Below are 19,878 nucleotides of genomic sequence, written 5' to 3'. Positions count from 1 at the left end.
TTTTTTAACCATGTAAGCCAGGGGAGAGCGCGAACGCAGTCCCCCACTACCACAAATTATGCAGTCGAGTTTCCCGCATTTGGGGAAATCGCAGGGGTCAGCACACCCGGAGTGCAGGGGATGAGTCTCGCCCTGGGAAAACCACCTGCCTGATCATGGTGTCTCCCCTGCCAGGTAAGTATGAACACCGACCCCGCAACACAACACCGCACAACAACGCACGCGCACCCACGACGCGGCCACCGCGGAACACGCGCGCGGAACACGCCCCGACACGCGCCCCGCGCCTGCCCGACGCCACGCGCCCGCACGACGCCGCGGACGCCCGTGGCCGCCGCCGGCCCCGACCGGGAACGGGCCCCCAGGAGCCCGCGCGGCGCCTCATCTGCATGGGCACGCCCACTCCCGGCCGGCCCCGCCCCGCCTCGCTCCGCCCCGGCCGCGGAAGGACGCTCCTGCCGGGGCCGGGGCCGGGCCGCGGGGCACCGCCGCCGGTAACGTCCGGTCCCACCGTCCGCCGCCTCCGCCTCTCGCCACAGACACCCCCGCCCCCTTCACGGCGGCCCGACCGGCCCCGCGGCCCCTGGGACTCCTCCCGGTGCTGCGTGGAGCCGGAGCCGCAGCGGGGCCAGCAGCGGGAGGGGACCCGTGGGGCAGCGCCAGGGCCTGTGGCCGGAACCGTGGGGGCGCCCGGGGGTGCTCGAGGGGGCCGGGGGTGTCTCGGGGACACGGGCTGTGCTCCGCAGCCGGCTGAGCCCGCAGAGGGGAAGGCGGGAGCTGCAGCCCCAGTTTGGGCAGAGGCCACGGAGCCCTGGCCACGGCGCTGGGCTCCAGTAGCTGGGCCGGATCCCACTGGGCGGTACTGGCTCGTGCTGGGCTCTGCTACGGCTCAACACAACAGCACCTACACAGTCTGTGACGACAGCGCATGCAGCCCAGGGACCCCAGTGCCAGGACCGTGGGGTCTGGGCACTGACAGCGGCACAGCAAGAGCAGGTGCCCGTGGAGGGGACAAGCACGTGGTGCCCTGAAAGCCTCTGTGCCCTCCACGGTGAAGGCAAGGGGCCGGTCAACACCCGCAGTCACAGTGCCCCACACCCGCCAGCTCCAGCACCCCGTGCGCCCTTGTGCTCCCTTGGCAAATGCAAACCCACCCCCTCGCCCCCCTCCCGGTGTCTGGGTGCTGCTGGTTGTGCTCCTAAACCTCATCCTGCCATGGGAACTGCTGGGGCTCTCGGGGTTTATCCCGGCTGCCTCTGGATCAAAACTGTCCCTGCTTGTGCTTCACACACCCACCGGCCGGTTACATGTCACCAAACAACATGGCAAATGCCCCACACGTGCTACTTCCCCTGCCCGCACAAGCCATCCCCCCGCATGGAGCACTGGCTGGGGCAGGACCTGCCGCCGAGGCCCTGCCATGGTGGGGGTGCTGCTGGCGCTGCTGGTCCAGCTTCACGGACACAGTGACACGAACTTTGGTGCCCACAGACCGGAGCAGCTGCTCGTGGGCTGGGGCCGGTTGGACAACAGCACATGCTGTGCGCATGCAGAGCCCAGGCCAAGGACAGAAGCGGCTGCACATAACATTTGAGGTGAACGTCAGATACTGATTGAGGCACCATGAGAAAATCTTTGAGCCAGTGGGAACAGCCCCCAGGCATGGGGGGTGGATGAGGAACTGCTTAGGACAGCACCGGGCACAGCTGGGCGTATTGACGGCGGTAGTGGTGCAGGAGAGGGCTCAGCTGACACTGCCTTGAGGCCAACGGGTACACTGGAACGAGGCCCGGGCAGCACGAGCGGAGGCCAGAGGAGCGGCGCCACCTGCCCCGGGGCTGGAAGAAAGAGAGGGGCAGGCAGCAGGGCTGGGACTGACGGCTGCAAAGGCTCATACAGCCCAGCGGCCGGGATGGGCGATGGGGTGGCGGGGCCCAGCGCTGGAAGCCCCCGCGCTCCCAGAGCACCTGCGGCCTTTCCACCGGCTGCCCGGCCCTCGGAGGCTCCGGCCGGCCGAGCCCCGCGCAGCACCGGGCGGTGCCGGTGTCCCAGGGGCCGCGGGAAGGGGGCGGGGGGTGTCTGTGGCGAGAGGCGGCGGCGGCTGGAGCCGGCCCGGCAGAGGCGCCCGCGGCAGGCGGTGGGACCGGACGTTACCGGCGGCGGTGCCCCGCGGCCCGGCCCCGGCCCCGGCAGGAGCGTCCTTCCGCGGCCGGGGCGGAGCGAGGCGGGGCGGGGCCGGCCGGGAGTGGGCGTGCCCATGCAGATGAGGCGCCGCGCGGGCTCCTGGGGGCCCGTTCCCGGTCGGGGCCGGCAGCGGCCACGGGCGTCTGCGGCGTCGTGCGGGCGCGTGGCGTCGGGCAGGCGCGGGGCGCGTGTCGGGGCGTGTTCCGCGCGCGTGTTCCGCGGTGGCCGCGTCGTGGGTGCGCGTGCGTTGTTGTGCGGTGTTGTGTTGCGGGGTCGGTGTTCATACTTACCTGGCAGGGGAGACACCATGATCAGGCAGGTGGTTTTCCCAGGGCGAGGCTCATCCCCTGCACTCCGGGTGTGCTGACCCCTGCGATTTCCCCAAATGCGGGAAACTCGACTGCATAATTTGTGGTAGTGGGGGACTGCGTTCGCGCTCTCCCCTGGCTTACATGGTTGAAAAACAGATAAACCAGCCCGGGCAGCGCCTCCAGCGCTGTTGCAAGCACGGTTGGGTGCGGTCGTTACCTGCGCACAACCCCGGGGCTGCCAGCAGAGGGCAAACTTGGCACGCGCCAAACGACAGTGGCCCGGCCCCAGTCACGCGATCGTCATTTTCAATCGCCGTTCGTGCGCGCCTGGGCTCCCGTTTAACTGCACAGCGCTCGCCTTCCTACGCCCTCGCGTGCTCTCGGGGGGGCGCCCTCTGTGAGGAGGGGGCATTGCTCGGGGGAGGGTCTCGAGTTGCCCGAGGACAGTTCACGCGGCTGAAGCCACTTTCCGTGCGCGCTCGTCCGCTTCCCAGCGAGCTGACCTGGTGATGGGCAGCGGCGCGATGGCGTCGGCACCTCCCCGGGGCCGTGGGTGGCCGTTTGCAGGGGCTGACGGCTGAACATCCTGCGGGGTTTAAAGCCCTTCTCGTCCGTCATTGCAGCCCCTCGCACGTTTCGTCAAAGGAAAATCCTGCACCAGCTCCCGCGGCGCCTCAGGGCCCCGCGGACGGATAATGCAGAGCCGGGTGGAGCGAACCCGACCCAGTGCGCGCGAAGCGACTTCCGGGGGGGGAATAGGGCGCTCCTGCCCGGGAAACTGCTGTGGAAGTGCAAGGTCTGTTATTAACCATGCGAGCCAGGGGAGAGCGCGAACGCAGTCCCCCACTACCACAAATTATGCAGTCGAGTTTCCCGCATTTGGGGAAATCGCAGGGGTCAGCACACCCGGAGTGCAGGGGATGAGCCTCGCCCTGGGAAAACCACCTGCCTGATCATGGTGTCTCCCCTGCCAGGTAAGTATGAGCACCGACTCCGCAACACAACACCGCACAACAACGCACGCGCACCCACGACGCGGCCACCGCGGAACACGCGCGCGGAACACGAGCACGGAACACGCCCCGACACGCGCCCCGCGCCTGCCCGACGCCACGCGCCCGCACGACGCCGCGGACGCCCGTGGCCGCTGCCGACCCCGACAGGGAACGGGCCCCCAGGAGCCCGCGCGGCGCCTCATCTGCATGGGCACGCCCACGCCCCGCCGGCCCCGCCCCGCCGCCCGCGGTAGGCGATGAGGTTCCGCAGGAGCGAGCTGGGCTGCCGGCCCCACCTCCCCGTCCCGGCGGATCGCGGTGGCCTGGCTGTGGAGCGGCGGGACTTCCGTTCCCCACGGGCCACCCCGCACCTGGCGGAGCCGTGAGCCCCATACGCGGGGCCCCGCCCGCCGCCGCCCCCGTCCCCAGGCGGGAAAGGCTCGGCCCGTTGCTGCTGTGCCTGCCCCCTGCGCCTAATAACGCAGCCGGGGGGCATCACCCGGCAGCTCAGCTAGCCGTAGGGGGTCTCAGGGACCCACGGCCTGGCGCCGGCCCTCGAGCCCTGTCAGTACCCGGCCTTCCTCACCCCGCTCCCGGCTGGGAACACAGAGCATGCTGCTGCCCACCACCGTGGCCAGGATTGCAGACCTGTGTTTGCAGACCCCCGCCTTTTTTGGAAGAGGCCAGGATAACCAGCACCCCCGATCTCTTGCACTCCCCCCCACGCCCCAGAGCTGGGAACGTGCAGGGGCACCAGCAGCGACAGGCTCCAGGGGCGGAAGCACAGACAGCCCACAGCAATGCCTGCCCTAGAGCTGGGATGAGCACCGGTTCTACTGCTGCAGAAAGGGATGGGAATGCTGCAGCCACTCCCTTCCCATACCAGAGTCCCCAGCCTCTGCTCAGGCTGGACCCTGCACTAGGCCCTTCTTGCAGGAGCAGCCTTGGCACCCCTGGGGTGCTGCAGGGTCCGAGGTGCCAGGCTCTCCCACATAAACTCTAGTAGCTGCCAGAACCGAAGCCAGAGCAGGTGTGAGCCAGGGGCTGTCACCATAGCATCCTCATCATCGTTTCCGCCAGGTCCCAGAGAAGGGGCCTAGGGACAGGGAAGATCCCCACTGCAGCCTGGAGCAGGAGGAGAGGGGCTGGGCTGAGCTGGGCAGGAGTGTCAGAATGCCCAAGAAAAGTGCAGAGCTAAGCCTATGGTGACATAGGGTGCCAGTACCACATCACAGAAGGCAGACAAGGTGTATTGAGGGCCTGGTTTATTAGTGTCCATGCAGCTGTCCCTACTACTGGTCCACATTCTTGACACGCAGAACTACAGGCACTGAGGTGCAGGGGATCATGCCCAAGTCTGTGATGACCAGATCTACCAGGTCAGGTGGTGTCACATCATAGACCAGGTTGAGGAGGCGTAAGGACTTGTTCTCTGCCCAGCCACCCAGCTGGGCCTGGCCCTTCCGGAGCACGATCAGGTCATCGGGGTCATCTGTGGAAAGAGCGGCAGACGGCAGGATCAGGGGGAGGCACAGCACCTCTCCATCCTGCCCTGGGAGCACAAACCGCTGCTGCCTGCCAGGCCACCCCTCCTGTGAGCAGGGGAAGGGAAGGAAAACAGCAGGGCAGAGTGGCCCATCCTGGCCAGCAGCGGGAAGAGGGAGCAGGTCTCAGATGGGAGGAAGGGGACAGAAGACATACCCAGCTCGTTGGAGACAAAAGAGTCTGTCTGCACTCGCTCACAGAACTTGTAGGTCTCGCAGCACACCAGGATGGGCACGTTGTAGGCCTTGGAGACTAGCGCTATCTGGGACGTCCCCACCCGGGACATGACAGAGCCATTGGCCAGGAGTGCATGGGCTCCCAGCAGCACTTTGGACACCTGTCAGGAAAGCACAAGGATCTGTTAGCACCTTTTATCATTCTGCAGCCTCCCTCATGCCCACCTCCATGTTTGGCACAGCCCCGTTCTGCTCCTCACCTCAGGCAGCACATAAGAAATGGCGTTGATCATCACATAGGTACAGTGAATGCCCTTACGCACCAGCCGGCGCAGTGTCTCCCGGCCTTCCAGCCGTGGCCGGCTATCCACCACAATCACACGGAAGGCCCGGCCCTTCTTCACGTGGGCATCGCACAGTGTGCGGTTCACGAGGGAAGAGCTGAGGGACACCAGTTAGGAGGCTGCCCCATCCAACCAAGCCAGGCTCTCACCTGGCTGCCCCAGCTGCCCCGTGGTGATGCTGCATGCTGCCAGCATTGCCCAGAGATGCCCAGTGCCAGGACACCTTCCTTGGTGCTGGCTCTGGTGCAGGACTCATCAGGTGCTGGCCGGGGAGGTTTCCTGAGCCCTAGCATGGGGTCTTGCCCAGGGGGCAGCTCTGACAGGTGCCCCACAGCAGGAGATGGCTGCCAGCAGCCACAGCAGAGCAGGCGCTGCCAGGTGCCAGCTGCCATGGTGGGTCCCCAGGCATATCCAGCCGAAAAAGGGCAACGTCTCCCTTACCCAGGGCGGGAGCTGGGCTCCCACCCAGACCCTGACGGGCTAGCGCTGCCTGGAGATGAGTCCAGCCAGAGCTGACGCCCACCCTTGCCGTTACAAATGCTGCCCCTTCCAGACACCCTCTTGCTGCGCTCACTTCCAGGGCCCCCCTCTCCCTGTCTTTGCACAGAGAATCAGCCCCCAGGAAAAGTGATGTGTCAGCCCTCCCTGGAAGCAGCACTGGCCTCCAGCTGTCCGTGACCACAGCGAGGGACTCCCCCTCCAAACCCTCTCCAAGTTTCCCTCTCCTAACACTCCAGGTCTGCACTGGCCTCCTGCCCCTGCTCCCTCCTCCTCCAGCCACACAGGAGGCACACATCTGGACTCTCTTGTCACAGCAGTCTCTGACTCCTTTTCCCACCTCTAATTCCTGGGACACAGTCCCTCAAAGGAAGAACGAGCTTCTGTATTTTTACTTCTAGACATTTTACTTTGCTGCAGTTTGTTTAAAATGCCAGTAAACAGCCATGGCTACTCTGTAAATGTCTTGTATTGAAGAACTGGTGAATCTGGGTTTCTTGAAACACTTAACTCTGGACAGGTGCAGAGGACAGTGCCAAGCACTGAACAAGAACAGCAAAGTCATATGGACGAGCCTTCAGTACAGGCTTTGCTGGCGGCAATGGCTTTGGGCCTCCATCAGGCACTTCTTGGCCCAGTCAAGTGTGGCCCACCACTGCAACACGACAGGGTGGCGGGTCTCGGAGCCTGGGTTAGTTGAAATGGCAGGCACTGCAAATGCGGGCACTCGCAAACTGAGTTTGAGGTGCTAACGCAACAACATTAATCAGTATAGGCTGGTATAAGGCTACCTGATCAGACCCTCCTACTTGTTCCTCTAATGAGCCTGAGGGCTCCACTGCTTCCAGCATCTAGCCTGTCCCTGTGTGCGGAAAAATTTGAAACATCAGCAGGACACAGTCCCCCTGCGGTGGGGCCCTCCAAGGATGCCTGCTTGCAGCCGAGCCTGCCAACACTGTCCGTTGTGCTCCACAAACATGGTTTAGCATTCCCCTTGGCAGCTGCCAGGCAGAAAGCGCTCTGTCACCACCTCGTGATGCGAGCTCATCAGCCTGCCCATCTCCCAGGACGGGACAAGAGTCCTAATGAGCTCTCTGCTTTTTCTAAAGCACTAACAATACATCCACAGCCAGCTGGCAAGTGCTGATCCCAGGGCCATGCTCTGCTTTGTACTGACACCCTCATTCATCCACTGCTGTATCCTGCCCCACTGGTCATAAACTTCTCCCTTGTGCCTTTCATTTACCAGCTTCCCACCACAGCCATGTTCTGGCTGGCACCTCCAACTGCCCCCTCCCCAGAACACAACTCCTGCCTCACCCTTGGGCAACACTGACCTTCCCACCCTTGAAAAACTGCTTTTGCAAGAGCTTCCCATGCTCACTCAGCTGTTCTGTTTCCCTTTTCCACCTGCTGCCCTGGCTCTCCTCTTACCATCCGTACACCAGGATCACGTCATTGTCATTTATCTTCTCAAAGGCAGACCTTGAAATGGCTTCAGCTGCTAGAAGAATCTTCTCCCGCAGGTATTTGTCAATAGTGTTCTGCAGCTTCTCCTTCGCCTAGGGAGATACAACGATCATGTACAGCATGGCCTTGCCACACCATGGACACTCTGTGGTCCCTTGCAGCCTGGCAGGACAGCAGGCTCAGCTCTGCCTGCAAGTGGAGAGCCTGGCCCTGCTTCTAACCAGTCCGTTTACTGAATGGCACCTTCCCCTGGGACAGGGGCTCTGCAGGACATGCAGGGCCACTCCTGTCCCAGCACAAGCCTCCTAGCAGACTGTGGTGCCTGACTATGCGTTTGATGTTGCCATTAGGCCCTCCCAGCTCTGCCTGTTGTCTCCCCTGCACCTCCTGGGTCAGTTGCTCTGGTCATCCCATGGAGATTTACTGCTCAGACTCACCAGCCAACTCCTCTCAGCCCACTAGCCATGTGGCCTCAGGGGTCTCCTGACACGTACCACCACCACATGGCACCTGCATCCAGAGGGCTGGAGCCTGCTGCTCGGGTGAGGCCACTCACCTCCTCGTCTCTCAGGGTGTCGGGTAGGCATGAAATCTCCTTCTTGAGGAACTTAATGGCGTTGCCCATGCTGGCTGATAGGGGCCGGCACTGGTTCAGGAAGCTGCAGAGAGGAAACAGGTTTAGCTCCAGAGCAGCCTGGAGGGCTGGAGAAGCAAAGGAGAGGGTACAGCTGAGCTAAGGATGGTGCACAGGGAGGCAGAACCCAGAGCCCCAGGGAAGTCAGCCCAGATTTGGGTGGACACCAACCCAGAGAGGTGACCAATGGACCACCCTCAGAGGAGTTTCAGTCCCTCTGCACTGGCACTGGGAGCCCTCACCTGATGTGTGGCTTCAGCTTGGCCACCAGGTCCCGTGACAGCTCCTCATTTGGGGGAGTTGAGTAATCCCGGATCAGCTGAGACAAGAAGGAAGAGAGCTGAGCTTAGGGCACCTGCCCTTTCTGACCAGGCAGGGCACACAACCACCCTTGCCCAAGAGGCTGCAGACCAGGCACAAGTGAGTACTGTACAGCTTGACATGCTTTCATGTGGCAGGGGGCAAAGGGGTGCTCCAGGAACTTAAATCTGCAGTGGCAGCACTGAAACAGGATACCAGCAGGGCCCAGACCTGGGTATGGTCAGAAGGAAGAGGCTGAGGATGACTGAGCACAGATATAGCCTCAGCAGTCAGGGAACGGGAAGAGCTGCCTGTGCCTGGTGCAATGCCCCTGCTGCCTGGTGGGCATGGGTAGCTGCTCACATACCTGTTTGAAGACTTCCAGCAGGGCGATGCAACGGGCATTGGAACCATTGATGATGCCCTGGGAGTACTGGAGGCCTAGGCGCACCACAGCTGGGTGAATTACAGTGGAGGGGATGCTGCAGGGACAAATATGAGAGAGCTGTCAGCACTGGCCCTCTACAGCCTAGGAACAAGAACCCATTGCTAGGCCCGCAGCCAAACCACCTGAGGGACAGCCCAAGAAGGGAGCTGTCAGTCAGCCCCTACTTACTCTGTGAGCTGGAGTCAGGCTAACCCCTCAGACCCTTCTCCTGTGGCCCTGCCCTCCCCGAGGGCAGCTCTCCTCATCCCATGGGCAGGACACCCAGCTGCCGGTGCCACTGCTCCCCAAAGCAAGCGAAGGTGTCCCCTGCCACCCCATCAAGGCCAGCCCACACACAGGACCAGGGTACCCCTTCACTACAGCTGTTTTGTAGCCAGGCCAGCCAAAGAGCCAAACATTTGCTAATGGCTTGGGCTGAGAGGCCACATACCTCATCTGCTGCGTCAGCGGCTTCTTCCGGCTGTACTGGTGCAAGTGGGAGAACAGGTTGACCTTGGTGCCGTAGTCCTGTCTCAGAGGTACCTGTAGCCGCACAGTGTTGATGATGGCCACCACAGCGCCTTGCTCACTCCAGTGCCACCAGCCACACCCAGCGCTCACTCGTAGCAACACCAGAGGTCCCCCCCGCCCAGCAGAGAGCAGGCCCCAGTCCCACCACACCTGCAACCTGACCGCCACCACACACCTACAGCATGACTGCCTTGAAGCATGCAGCCTGTTACCCAGCCCTCCTCCTACCTGCTGCCGCTCCAGCTTTTTGGCCAGTTTCCTCTGGGCAGCAGGGTCATCCACCTGTACGTGCTCTGGCAGCCGCTTTACCACTGTGAAGATAGTGGGGAGGGCAGTGTGGGGTGTTACTGCCCTTGTGCAGCCCCCAGCCCAGTCACGCTGCCCCCAGATGTGGGAAATACGCGGCAGGGCAGTGCCTAGGACACCAGGGAAGAATCAGATGGGCAGACCCTGCAGGTGTTCACCCCAGACCCCTCCCTCCCTGCTCACCCACCCACCCACCCTCTGCACCCTGTGGTGATGATAGCTTTACCGGACTGAGGCTCGGTGGGGGTCAGCCTGGGCTTGGCTACTGTGGCTGCCTGGCTCAGCTCTGCTTTCTTGGCCTGCTTCTGGGCCCGCTCAGCCTCCTGCTTGGCCCGGCGTTCTGCTCGCAGCTCAGCTTTGCTCTTGCCCGCTGGGGGCCTCTTGCCATCGTTGGGGCCATCGGCCAAGGCTGGCGGGAACGTGGGGTGAGCAGCTACTGCAGGAGACAGAAGAGGGAAGTCTGTGCCCAGCCTCTACCACCAGGAGATGTAGCCCAGCACGTGGAGCAGCCCATGGCAGGGAGGCCCTCCTCTGTGCAAGGGTCTGCCTTTGGAGGGGCAGGTGGGACTAAACCCCTCATTCTCCAGCACCTTGACAACCCCGCGCGGCTGACATGGAACCAGCAGGCCAGCCAGGTGGGGAGGGGAACGGCCTCCCTGTATCTCAGCCCCGCAAGAATGCAGGGTCTGGGGCAGCGAGGCCCAGGGCTTGGGTGCAGAGAAGTGGGATATGCTGGAGGTGCTGCTGCAGCCTCCCCTAAGCAGGGCTGTTCCAGCCTGGGGGCATTCCCAGCCGAGAGACCACCAGGGCCCTGCCGCAGGGCTGTCCCAGCTCAGGGTGGTCAGCGGCGGGGCTCCCCGGCTGTTGGCTGCTTCGGGGGAAGGGGGTCCTCACCCCGCGGCTGCCCTGGGTCGGAGGGCGTCCCCTGCTCCGGGGGCTCAGCTGCCGGCCCCTTCTCGCTCCTCTTTTTCTTCTTCTGCTGCTTCTTCTCCTTCCGCAGCTGCAGCTTCTCCTCCCGGGAGAGCTCTGGGTCCTGCGGGCACAGACCGTCAGGCAGCCCCCGGCCCCCATGCAGGCCCCCGGCCCCCAGCCCCACACCGGTCCTCGGCGCAGCTCACCTGCGGTCCTACCGGCACCGGCGCGGCTGCTTCGGGGCCCGCACCTGGAACGAGGGGAAAGGGTGAGAGGGGCCGGGGAGAGGCTGGCGGGGGCAGCTGGGTGGGTGCCGAGCGGCGGGGTCCCGGGGTGCCCCCGCCGGCTCCGCACTCACCGTCCGGCGCGGCCCGCTCCGCCATGGCGCCCTGCCGCAGCGCCCCCTGCCGCCCGGAGGCCGCTGCCGCCCGCCGTCTCTGCACCACCTGCCGTGACGTCGGCGGCCCTCCGCGTGACGCGCGATGACGCCACCCCGCAGCCAAGGCGCGGGCGGGGGGGGCTGTTCCCTTTCCCGGGCCGTCCCTCCCCGTGGCCGGCGCCCAGCACCGAGCGCGGCAGGGCAGAGCCGCGGCCCCTGCCGGACGGTGCCGGGCAGCGGGCCCGGGGCTGCGGCAGGCTCCCGCGGGGCGGGGCGGGGCGGGCGGCCGGGGCGGGCCGGCCCCGGCGGGCGGTTCCACCGGCCTCGCCATCGCGGGGGCCCCCGCGGGGCGGCGCCGGGGAGCGACCGGCCCGACATGGCGGCGCGCGGCAGGTAGCGGGGGCGCGCGTCCCGGCCCCGGCCCCGCAATGCACTTCTCCATCCCCGAGACCGAGACCCGCGCCGGCGACGGCGGCACCGCCTACGTGGTGAGCGGGGCCGGAGCGGCGCTGTCCCGCGGGGCGGAGCGGGGCGATGCGGCCCGGTTGCGGCGGGGCCCCGCGGCGGCGGGGACAGCGCCCGGTGGGGCCGGGTGCGAGTCCGCTGTCCCGGGGCGGACGCTGCCCGCGCCCTGCCTGGTTGGAGCCGTGTGAGCCCGCGGGCCCTGTGGCGGGTGGCCTGTGCGGGCCGGGGGCCGGGGGAGGCGGCCAGCCCTCCCCCGTGGCCGGCCGCCACCCCCCAGACGGCCGGGCGGGCGTCGGGCCGCGCCGCCCCTGCGCCCCGGGGCCGGGCCCTGCGGTTCAAGCCAGATCCCGGCGGGTTCGGGGGAGTGTCCCTGGGCTGCGACCCCACTGGGGGTGCTGGGGCCGTGCCCTGCGCGGGGGTGGGGGGGAGCGGCTCGCCCGGTGCGCTGCGGCCCGGGGGGGCCCGGCTCATCCTGGCCCGGCGGCCCGTCCGTTCCTCCCGGCTTCCTGTTTTGCTGGGCTGGCCGTGCCCGCCCTGCGGCTGCCGAGCACCTCCGGGAGCGGCTCCCCGAGGCCTCGGCGCGGGCTGTGGTGGGCAGAGCCCCCCGGGTGCGGCCGCAGGGCCGGGGCCTGGCCCGCGCCCACCAGCTCCGGGCCTCGCGGCCGTGCCGCGGGGACCCCGAGCCCCCCGCTTCTGCCGACATCCCTCTCTGGGGCGGTCTCAACCGTCTGGGATGCGCGGTGCGGTGCGTGGGGGACAGGGGCGGCCGTCATCGTGGGCTGCAGGAAGGGCGGCGAAGGGCCCTGGTGATCCACGAGGTTCGGCCCTGTGCCTCCCCCTGCACTTTGGCCTCAGGTGTCGCGATGGCCCCTTGGGTGGGGGAGGGCCGTGTCCCCAGCATCCCCAGCATCAGAGGACTGCTCCTCTGCAGCCCCAGCTGTGAGCAGGAGCTGGTGACCCTGCAGAGAGCCTTGCCGGTGCCAGCCCCCGAGCTGATGCTGGGCAGGCGTGAGTGCTGCCTGCGCCACCTGGCCACCCCTGCCCCGCACCGGTCTCCTGGGCCCTCGACAGGGACCCTGCGCAGCAGGGTCCTTTGGCTTGACCCTTGGCAAGACCTTTGGCTTGGAGGATGGTGTGAGAAGGCAGCTGAGCTCCAGCGTGGCCTGCCCAGGTGCCTCTGCTGACCCTGGGGCAGCCCCAGCTTGCAGGGGCAGGACGCTTGGGGCTTCCAGTGAGCGAAAGAGCAGTTGGTGATACCTGGCTGGGCTGTGATCGCTGCCTGCAGGCACATTTGCAGCCCCTGCAGTGCACCCCTCCTGCCCTCCCAAACACCGTTCTGGGGACAGCAGGACCTGCTCCGGCACAGAGGGGATAGCATTGTCCCCTGAGAGGATCGGTGGTTGGGGCATGGAGTGGCTGGGGCTTGTGTGCTGTGCGGCCCTGTGCCTGTGGCATCAGTGGAGACCTGAGCTGGGGCAGGGGTGCAGGGCAGAGGGGGCAGCAGCCAGGGCCCAGCTCTGTGGGATCCCCTGCAGCAGGGGCAGTTGCCTCCCCAACTCTGTAGGGCTCCCTCCAAGCTGTGGGACAGACGAGCCCTGGCTGGGCTGGTGCTGCCTGGGGCAGAGGTGTCCCAGAGGGTTTCCAGCCTCTCCCCTGGCTCAGGGGGCATGTCCTGGGGCTGGGGTGGGAGGCACGTCCTGCCGGGCTCTCTGCAGCAACCCTTACACTTTCAGCACCCCGGTAGTGCCGGGGCATGTTGTGGTGGCCCAGGGGTGGGCAGGCAGGCAGCACATGAGGAAGGAATCCCCTGCTCTGTGGTGAGGGCTGGCAGTGGCTGTGCATCCCAGGAGGTGGTGGAGAGAGCCCAGGCCCACAGCCTTTGGTGGCGTGGACATCCCAGCTGTGCAGCTCTCTGACTGGATGCCAGGCTCCTGCTTTGCTGGCCTGAGCACAGCCCAGGTTGCTGTGCTCGCCACTGCGTTGCTGTGCTCGCTCCTCCAAATGTTGTGGGCCTGCAGAATGGAGAGCAGCTGCTGGCTGCCACTTCTTGCCGCAGGGAGTGGGGAGGGGTCTCCTTACTTGCTGACTTGGGGACACCCGCATCCCTGGGGCTGCAATATGGCTCCATACTCTCTCCCAGTGGCTGGGCAGCTGCAGGGTTATGTCTTCCTGGTGTTCATCAGACACACCTCTTGGATGCACTTGTACTTCCTGAGCAGTTTTGACCATATCCACTGGGCTGCAGGTCTGTGCTGACGCTGATGTGTCTTCAGAGGAGCAGCACACAGAAACCTTCCAGTGCTGTTCTTATACTCACCTGTGCAAGTCCTGGGCATTTGATCAGTCTGTGCTTGCTAATGCGTAGCCCTTGACTGCTGACAGCAGCCCCTCCTGGTCCTGGCTGGGCTGAGGGCTGTGGCTGTGCCTGCCTGGGGCTGCTGGTTGCATGCATCGGTGTCCACGGGCAGCTTTGGAGTGTGAGGGCCCTGCTCTTCTTCCGGCTGCTGAGGGTGCTGCCCCTGAGAGCCGGAGAAATCTCCGGCCCTGTGAGGGAAGTGCTGCGGAGCTGTGTGCTCCAGGGCAGCACATGGAGGGGGTCCAGGCAGCGGGTGGCATGCCGCTGTGACCGGGCTGGTGCCTGCAAAGCAAACCCAGCTGCTGTGACCGGGCTGGTGCCTGCAAAGCAAACCCAGCTGCTGTGGTGGTGCCTGGCCTGGCATGGGCACGTGAGGGTTCCAGGTGGGTCCTGGTGCTTCCTCCGGACCTGGTGGGTCCAGGAGCTGACCTCTGCTGACAGGAAGGGATGGCTGGGGGTGCCCTATCTGCCCTTCGGCACGGTCCTCAGGGGTGTCACATCTTCCTGGGCCGGTCCCTGCAGAGGCTTCTCCTTGGGGTGGCCTGTGTGCCCCAAGCTGGGCAGGCCCTGGGGCCCCTCCATTGGGCAGGTGCTGGGATCTGACTGGTGTCTCTCCCTGCAGGCCTACAACATCCACGTGAATGGGGTGTTGCACTGCCGAGTGCGTTACAGCCAGCTCCTGGGGCTGCATGAGCAGGTAGGGAGATGTCCCCAGCAGCGGTGGGAGCTGCTGCTGACTGACCCCACTCCTGCAGGGCAGCACTGTGGGGTCTGCTGTGCTCGTGGCCCGCTGGGTGCTGCGGGGAGGCACTGAGCGCTGCTGGAGAGCTGGCATGCTGGCTGCTGCGCTGGCTGTGGGCAGGGTGTTGGTTTCTGTTCCTTGGCACAGGGTACAGGCCTCCTCCTGCTCTGTGACATCCCACCTTCTTGCAAACTGCTGGCTGTCCATTTGGATGAGGAAGGCTGTTGAGCCTTCTGGTCCCCTTGCCAGGCCCCTGGAAATCAGCTGGGGTGGGGGGTCAGAGCAGCCACTATCTCCCTGGAGGCACTGGCAGCACTCTGCTCTCTTTCCAGTTAAGGAAAGAGTATGGTGCTAATGTGGTCCCAGCCTTTCCCCCAAAGAAGATCTTCACACTCACCCCGGCAGAAGTAGAGCAACGACGGGAACAGCTGGAGAAATACATGCAGGCTGGTAAGCTGGGTCTGCCCTGTGCTGCAGCTCAGGGCCAGCTGTCCCCTTCTTGGTTGCTCAGGGCACTGGGGCACTGCCCGCATCTTCCTTCCCACACTTTTACGTTTACTGTGTCTCATGTTGGTATTCTCAGTCTTGCTCTGGCGTTAGCTGGCCTTGTCCACTGGGTGTCAGCTCGTCTGTCCCAGCCCCTTCCCCTTCCCTGCACTGGCAGAGGTGAGACCCACTAGTGCCTCCACCTGTGGGGAGTCCGTGGCTGCCAATGTGTACCCCCTACATGCAGTGCATGCTTAGTCTGGATGCAGGCTCTGAGGGGCCACCGAGTGGATGGGCATTGGCTTGGGTCCCCGCCCCTTCCCACATCTTAACGTCTGACTCCTTGCTCATCTTCCACCCCCAGTGCGGCAGGACCCGACGCTGGGAGGCAGTGAGACCTTCAACAGCTTTCTGCGCAAGGCCCAGCAGGTGAGGGGGCAGGAGCCGCTGGATGTGGTGGGCTGCTGGGGCAGGCTGTGTGGGGGTGAGTGCTGACCACTGGGACTGGGCAGTGCGTGCTGGGGCCCTTGGACTGTGGGGCAGTCTGAGTGGTGCGAGGGTGGTCTGCAGTGGAGGGGCCAGGGTGCCAGTCCAGTTTCTCTCTCCAGGAGACGCAGCAGATACCCACAGAGGAGGTGGTGCTGGAAGTGCTGCTCTCCAATGGCCAGAAGGTTAAGGTCACCATCCTTACCTCGGACCAGACAGAGGATGTCCTTGAGGTGCGAAAGTTCTTGTGTTGGGTGGGACCAGCTCTTCCTGCTGAGTTCTGTGGTTTCCCACATGTTGCAGGGGTTCCCTCAGCCTGGCAGCCATTCAGCCCTCCCTGCCGCATCCCTACCCACCCCACAGAGCAGGGTTGTCCAGAGGGGCTGAAGAGCGGTGGAGCTGGGAAGAGCATGCCGATGTGCTCGTGACCCTTTCTGGGTCCAGACTGATGTCAGGAGGCTCCCAGCTCTATCATGGTGGCAGTGATCCCCTGGGCCCCACTTGCCTGTCCTGCCCTGGCCCCCAGCCCAGCAGAGGTGCTGCCTTCCTGCTGTTGGGAGGCCCCAGAGCATGCGTGCAGGCTGGATCCTGCCACGGGGTAAGGATGTAGAAGTGCTGCCTCTCTGCAGGAAGTGGTGACCTCCTGCTCTTGCTCCCAGGCTGTGGCCTCCAAGCTGGATCTGCCAGATGACCTGGTTGGCTACTTCAGCCTTTTCCTAGTGAGAGAGACCAAGGATGGAGCTTTCTCCTGTGAGTAGAGCGCACTGGAGACCCACAAGGGCTGCGGTGGGATGTCTACCCTGCACCCTGCCCTGGAGTGAGAGCTGTGTGCTTGGACCAGACGGTCCTGGGTGGGGGGATCCAGCGTGTTCCCCTGGGGTGTCCTGGCTGGTGGGGGTCTGGTGGGCTCCTGCTGCCCCAAGCTGCTGCTGAGCTGCTGTTTCCCTGCAGTCGTGCGGAAGCTGCAGGAGTTTGAGCTGCCGTATGTGTCCGTCACCAGCCTGCATAACCCTGAGTTCAGGATCATCCTGCGCAAGAGGTGAGTGGCAGGGCTGGAGGGGGCAGTGACTGCCAAAGCAGTGGGGTAGTGTCTGGGGCGCCCTGCTCTGCACAGGGGCCACCCCCTGCCTCACCATTGCTGTCTGCAGGGTGCTTTGGCTCCCAGCAACACACCCAGGTGTCCCAGGCCGTGACACCGGGGGCCAGGCTGCCCTGCTGGATTTGGTCCCTGTTTCTGTTTTCCCAGACACGACCCTTGCTGCCTCTGGCATCGGCTTGAGAGGGGGAGTTGGGGTGTGGCAACTGATGGGCTACCAGGGGAGCTGGCCAGAGACCTGGCTCGGCGCCTTGCCCCAGCATGGGAGATGTATTTCTCCCCATTGCTGTTTGGAGCTGGGGAATAAGTTGACCCATGTGGTTCCCTTCTAGCTACTGGGACTCCTCCTATGATGATGATGTAATGGAGCATCGTGTGGGGCTGAACTTGCTGTATGCTCAGGTGAGGGTCTGTGTGGCCCAGCTGGGTGAGGAGGGGCACTGCACCCCTCGGTTATGGCTGTGCGGGGTCTCAGGTGGGCCCCACTGCTCACCAGCCTCTGCTTCTTGGTAGACGGTGTCAGACATCGAGCATGGATGGATCCTTGTCAACAAGGAACAGCACCGGCAGCTGAAGTCCCTGCAGGAAAAAGTCTCTAAGAAGGAGGTAGGGGAGGGCAGGATGCTGTGACTGGAGCAGTCCAGGCACTGGCCTGGCACCAGTCCTGTGTGAACGCGTGGTGCTGAGTTCGTTGCCTGTTCCTGGCTCAGGAGTTGTGGTGTCTGTGCTGAACTTCCCTGGCTCTGTCCACAGTTCATCCGCCTGGCGCAGACGCTGAAGTACTACGGTTATCTCAAGTTTGACCCCTGCGTCACTGACTTCCCTGAGAAGGGATGCCATGTCGTCGTTAGTGCTGGCAACAATGAGCTCAACTTCCAGGTGCGGCTGCCGAGCGAGCAGATCAAGGAAGGCAGCTTCAAGGTCACACGCATGCGGTGCTGGCGGGTCACATCCTCGGTGAGTGCCACTTGCCTGTGGGGCCCTGGAGAGCAGGGAAGGCTCGTGGGGGTCTGGTGGGACCTGGCTGTGCTGGGCCGGTCCAGCAGCTGTCCCTGGGAAAGGTGCTGGATGTGTTGCCTGCTTCCAGCCCAGCTGGCCTGGGGAAGGTCCGAGTCGTGATTTGGGGTTGAGGGGGTCATCGGTGTGAGGACATTTGAGGGGCCTGCCGCTGTGAGGGGGACCTGACGGTGCTGGAAGGCCAGTGGGAGCTGGGCAGGGTGTCCAGCAGCCAGCTGGGGCTACCCTTTTGGCAGAGGGTCGTGGGAAGCTGGTGTCTTTCCCTCTGGAGGCTCCCAGCCTTAGCACGTGCCCTTGCAGGTGCCAATGAGCAATGGTCCCTCGGGGAGCAGCCCAGGGAAGTCCGAGGTGAAGCTGGAGTTGGCTTTCGAGTATCTAATGAGCAAGGACCGGCTGCAGTGGGTCACCATCACCAGCCCGCAGGTAGGGCTGCCTGCGTGCCAGGCTGGCAGCGGACAAGGATGGGAGCGAGGGAGTGGCTGTGCAGGAAAGGGCTTGGCGTGGTGTGTTGGGAAGGCTGTGCGGTGCGTGGAGCCTCATGACACCTCTCCCTTGCAGGCGATCATGCTGAGCATCTGCCTTCAGTCCATGGTGGACGAGCTGATGGTGAAGAAGTCTGGAGGCAGCATCCGCAAGGTGACAGCTGGGGCTGGATGTTGTCTCTGGGGTGGGATCCCATCTTGCCCCTGCGACTCCTTGGGGTCTAGGCTGGGCCCTGCTTGCTCTTCTCAGGATGGGGCCGGCTCAAGGATCCCCAGGGGCCATCTTAACCTCTGGAGTTGCCCTTGGGGACCCTGCGGCTGAGCTGAGCTTCTCCCCTTGCAGATGTTTCGCCGGCGGGTGAATGGGACCCTGCGGCGCTCAGACAGCCAGCAGGCTGTGAAATCGCCCCCACTGCTGGTGAGTGGGACCCTGTGGCCCTGGCAGGGGGAGACCAGTGCGACTGTGGGCTGGCTTTGCTGTATTGGGTACCAGAGCCTACCGCCCCCAGAGGTGCCACTGTCCCCTTGGCAGGGCTGGGGCAAGCCCAGAGGACAGCAGGGCTGCTGTGCCCCATTCCCATAGCCATGGGAAGAGAAAGAACCATGGACCAGTCTCCAGGAGCCAGACTCCCCGGGGGAGGGAAGAGAGGGTAGCCTGGCCTTGTCCCAGGAGGGCGAGTGGTGGCTAATGGTGGGTAGGGTGGTTGGCATGTCCCACCACCCCAGTGCTGCCTGACTGTGCCATCCCCACAGGACTCGCCTGACGCCTCCCGGGAGCCGATGGCCAAACTCTCGGTGAGTTGTGTGTGGGTGCACTGTCGCCATCACCCTCGTACAAAGCAGGGGGGAGTGGGATCCTCCCTAATGCCTTCCCTCTCCACAGAGCAAGCTCACCTCTGTCAGCCTTCGAGGGATCAGCCACTCCAGCTCTGCTAACGATGTGGGCGCTAACAACTTCCATGGCAATTACGCCTTTGAGGGCATTGGTGATGAAGATCTGTAGTGCCCCCCTTCCTAAGACAGCAACAGCCGAGGGCCTTCGCTGAGGAATGTACGACCTGCAGCCAGGTTGCAATCAACGTGCCTCTCACCTGCTACATCCACCTTCCCCTGCTCCCCTGGGCTGGGGAGCTCACCCCCAGCCCACTGCTGCCTTTGGGGTGGGGGCAGCTGAACTCCTGCTGCTGGCTCCAGCTGGGAGAGGGCTCGTTCCCAGGGCTGCAACAGCCCAACCCGAGCAGCGAGCAGCGTGCCCAGGCTGAGCCCTGGAGCAGTGTCGCGGAGCCTGGCCCAGCGCGGGGGCAGAGCTGCCCCTTCCCCAGCTGGGATGGCCTGGCTTGAGTGCCCAGCTGCGCAGGGGGGCAGCTGCCCCGGGTGGCTGGGCCAGCGGCTTGGCAGCAGCAGCCTGGTGGCACTGAGCAGCTCTTGTGAGGCTCTGTAATGCCAAATTAGCGTTTAGGTTTCTGCTCAAGGGACAGACTGCAGTACACTGTCTCCAGGGGGCTCTGCGCAGAGCCCCTTCTCTAACCCGCTCATAGACTCCAGCGTAATCTAGGCTTGTAACCACGTATCTCCTGCTGCTCAGACCGACCGAGCATTAATGGACAGTAACCGATGTTTACACACCAATGATGATTAAAATGGATCCTGATTGGTACTGGGCTGTCTGTTGGGAGGTGGTCACTATCCCTCTTCTCCCTGCACACCTTGCCAGCCCCACACTGTCCTCTCCTGAA

General features: G+C 64.4%; 2 protein-coding genes and 3 non-coding genes across 6 annotated transcripts; 2 read left to right on the top strand and 3 right to left on the bottom strand.

Moving 5' to 3' along the window:
• Positions 1-18: 18 nt before the first annotated feature.
• Positions 19-182, bottom strand: LOC130152002 (U1 spliceosomal RNA). The gene has a single exon (XR_008822843.1). It is a non-coding gene; the product is annotated as a U1 spliceosomal RNA (small nuclear RNA).
• Positions 183-2,466: 2,284 nt separating this feature from the next.
• LOC130152009 (U1 spliceosomal RNA) lies at positions 2,467-2,630 on the top strand. Its single transcript, XR_008822850.1, has one exon. It is a non-coding gene; the product is annotated as a U1 spliceosomal RNA (small nuclear RNA).
• Positions 2,631-3,313: 683 nt separating this feature from the next.
• LOC130151998 (U1 spliceosomal RNA) lies at positions 3,314-3,477 on the bottom strand. Its single transcript, XR_008822839.1, has one exon. It is a non-coding gene; the product is annotated as a U1 spliceosomal RNA (small nuclear RNA).
• Positions 3,478-4,738: 1,261 nt separating this feature from the next.
• EIF2B4 (eukaryotic translation initiation factor 2B subunit delta) lies at positions 4,739-11,343 on the bottom strand. 2 transcript variants are annotated; one of them, XM_056342213.1, is made up of 13 exons: positions 10,992-11,343; positions 10,840-10,883; positions 10,616-10,754; positions 9,948-10,157; positions 9,644-9,726; positions 9,336-9,427; positions 8,825-8,939; positions 8,400-8,476; positions 8,080-8,182; positions 7,488-7,615; positions 5,472-5,652; positions 5,192-5,372; positions 4,739-4,982 (listed from the first exon to the last, which is right to left on the bottom strand). In XM_056342213.1, exons 1-13 carry the CDS (start codon positions 11,341-11,343, stop codon positions 4,783-4,785), a joined length of 1,905 nt encoding a protein of 634 aa, XP_056198188.1. In that variant the 3' UTR covers positions 4,739-4,782. The 2 variants fall into 2 exon arrangements, with proteins under 2 accessions (XP_056198188.1, XP_056198189.1); XM_056342214.1 differs by having other exon boundaries at positions 9,948-10,154.
• Positions 11,344-11,367: 24 nt separating this feature from the next.
• On the top strand, positions 11,368-19,799 carry SNX17 (sorting nexin 17). Its single transcript, XM_056342218.1, has 15 exons — positions 11,368-11,500; positions 14,456-14,530; positions 14,908-15,025; positions 15,426-15,490; positions 15,670-15,780; positions 16,207-16,297; positions 16,499-16,586; positions 16,976-17,045; positions 17,157-17,249; positions 17,397-17,600; positions 17,961-18,083; positions 18,219-18,296; positions 18,486-18,560; positions 18,896-18,937; positions 19,026-19,799. The coding sequence occupies exons 1-15, from the start codon at positions 11,441-11,443 to the stop codon at positions 19,143-19,145; spliced, it is 1,413 nt and encodes a 470-aa protein (XP_056198193.1). The 5' UTR covers positions 11,368-11,440; the 3' UTR covers positions 19,146-19,799.
• Positions 19,800-19,878: the final 79 nt, after the last annotated feature.

Source organism: Falco biarmicus, chromosome 6, assembly GCF_023638135.1.
Source record: "Falco biarmicus isolate bFalBia1 chromosome 6, bFalBia1.pri, whole genome shotgun sequence".
In the NCBI taxonomy this organism is placed as follows: Eukaryota; Metazoa; Chordata; class Aves; order Falconiformes; family Falconidae; genus Falco; species Falco biarmicus.
The sequence above is the reverse complement of the archived record's forward strand: the minus strand, read 5'-3'. Positions and strand labels throughout refer to the sequence as shown.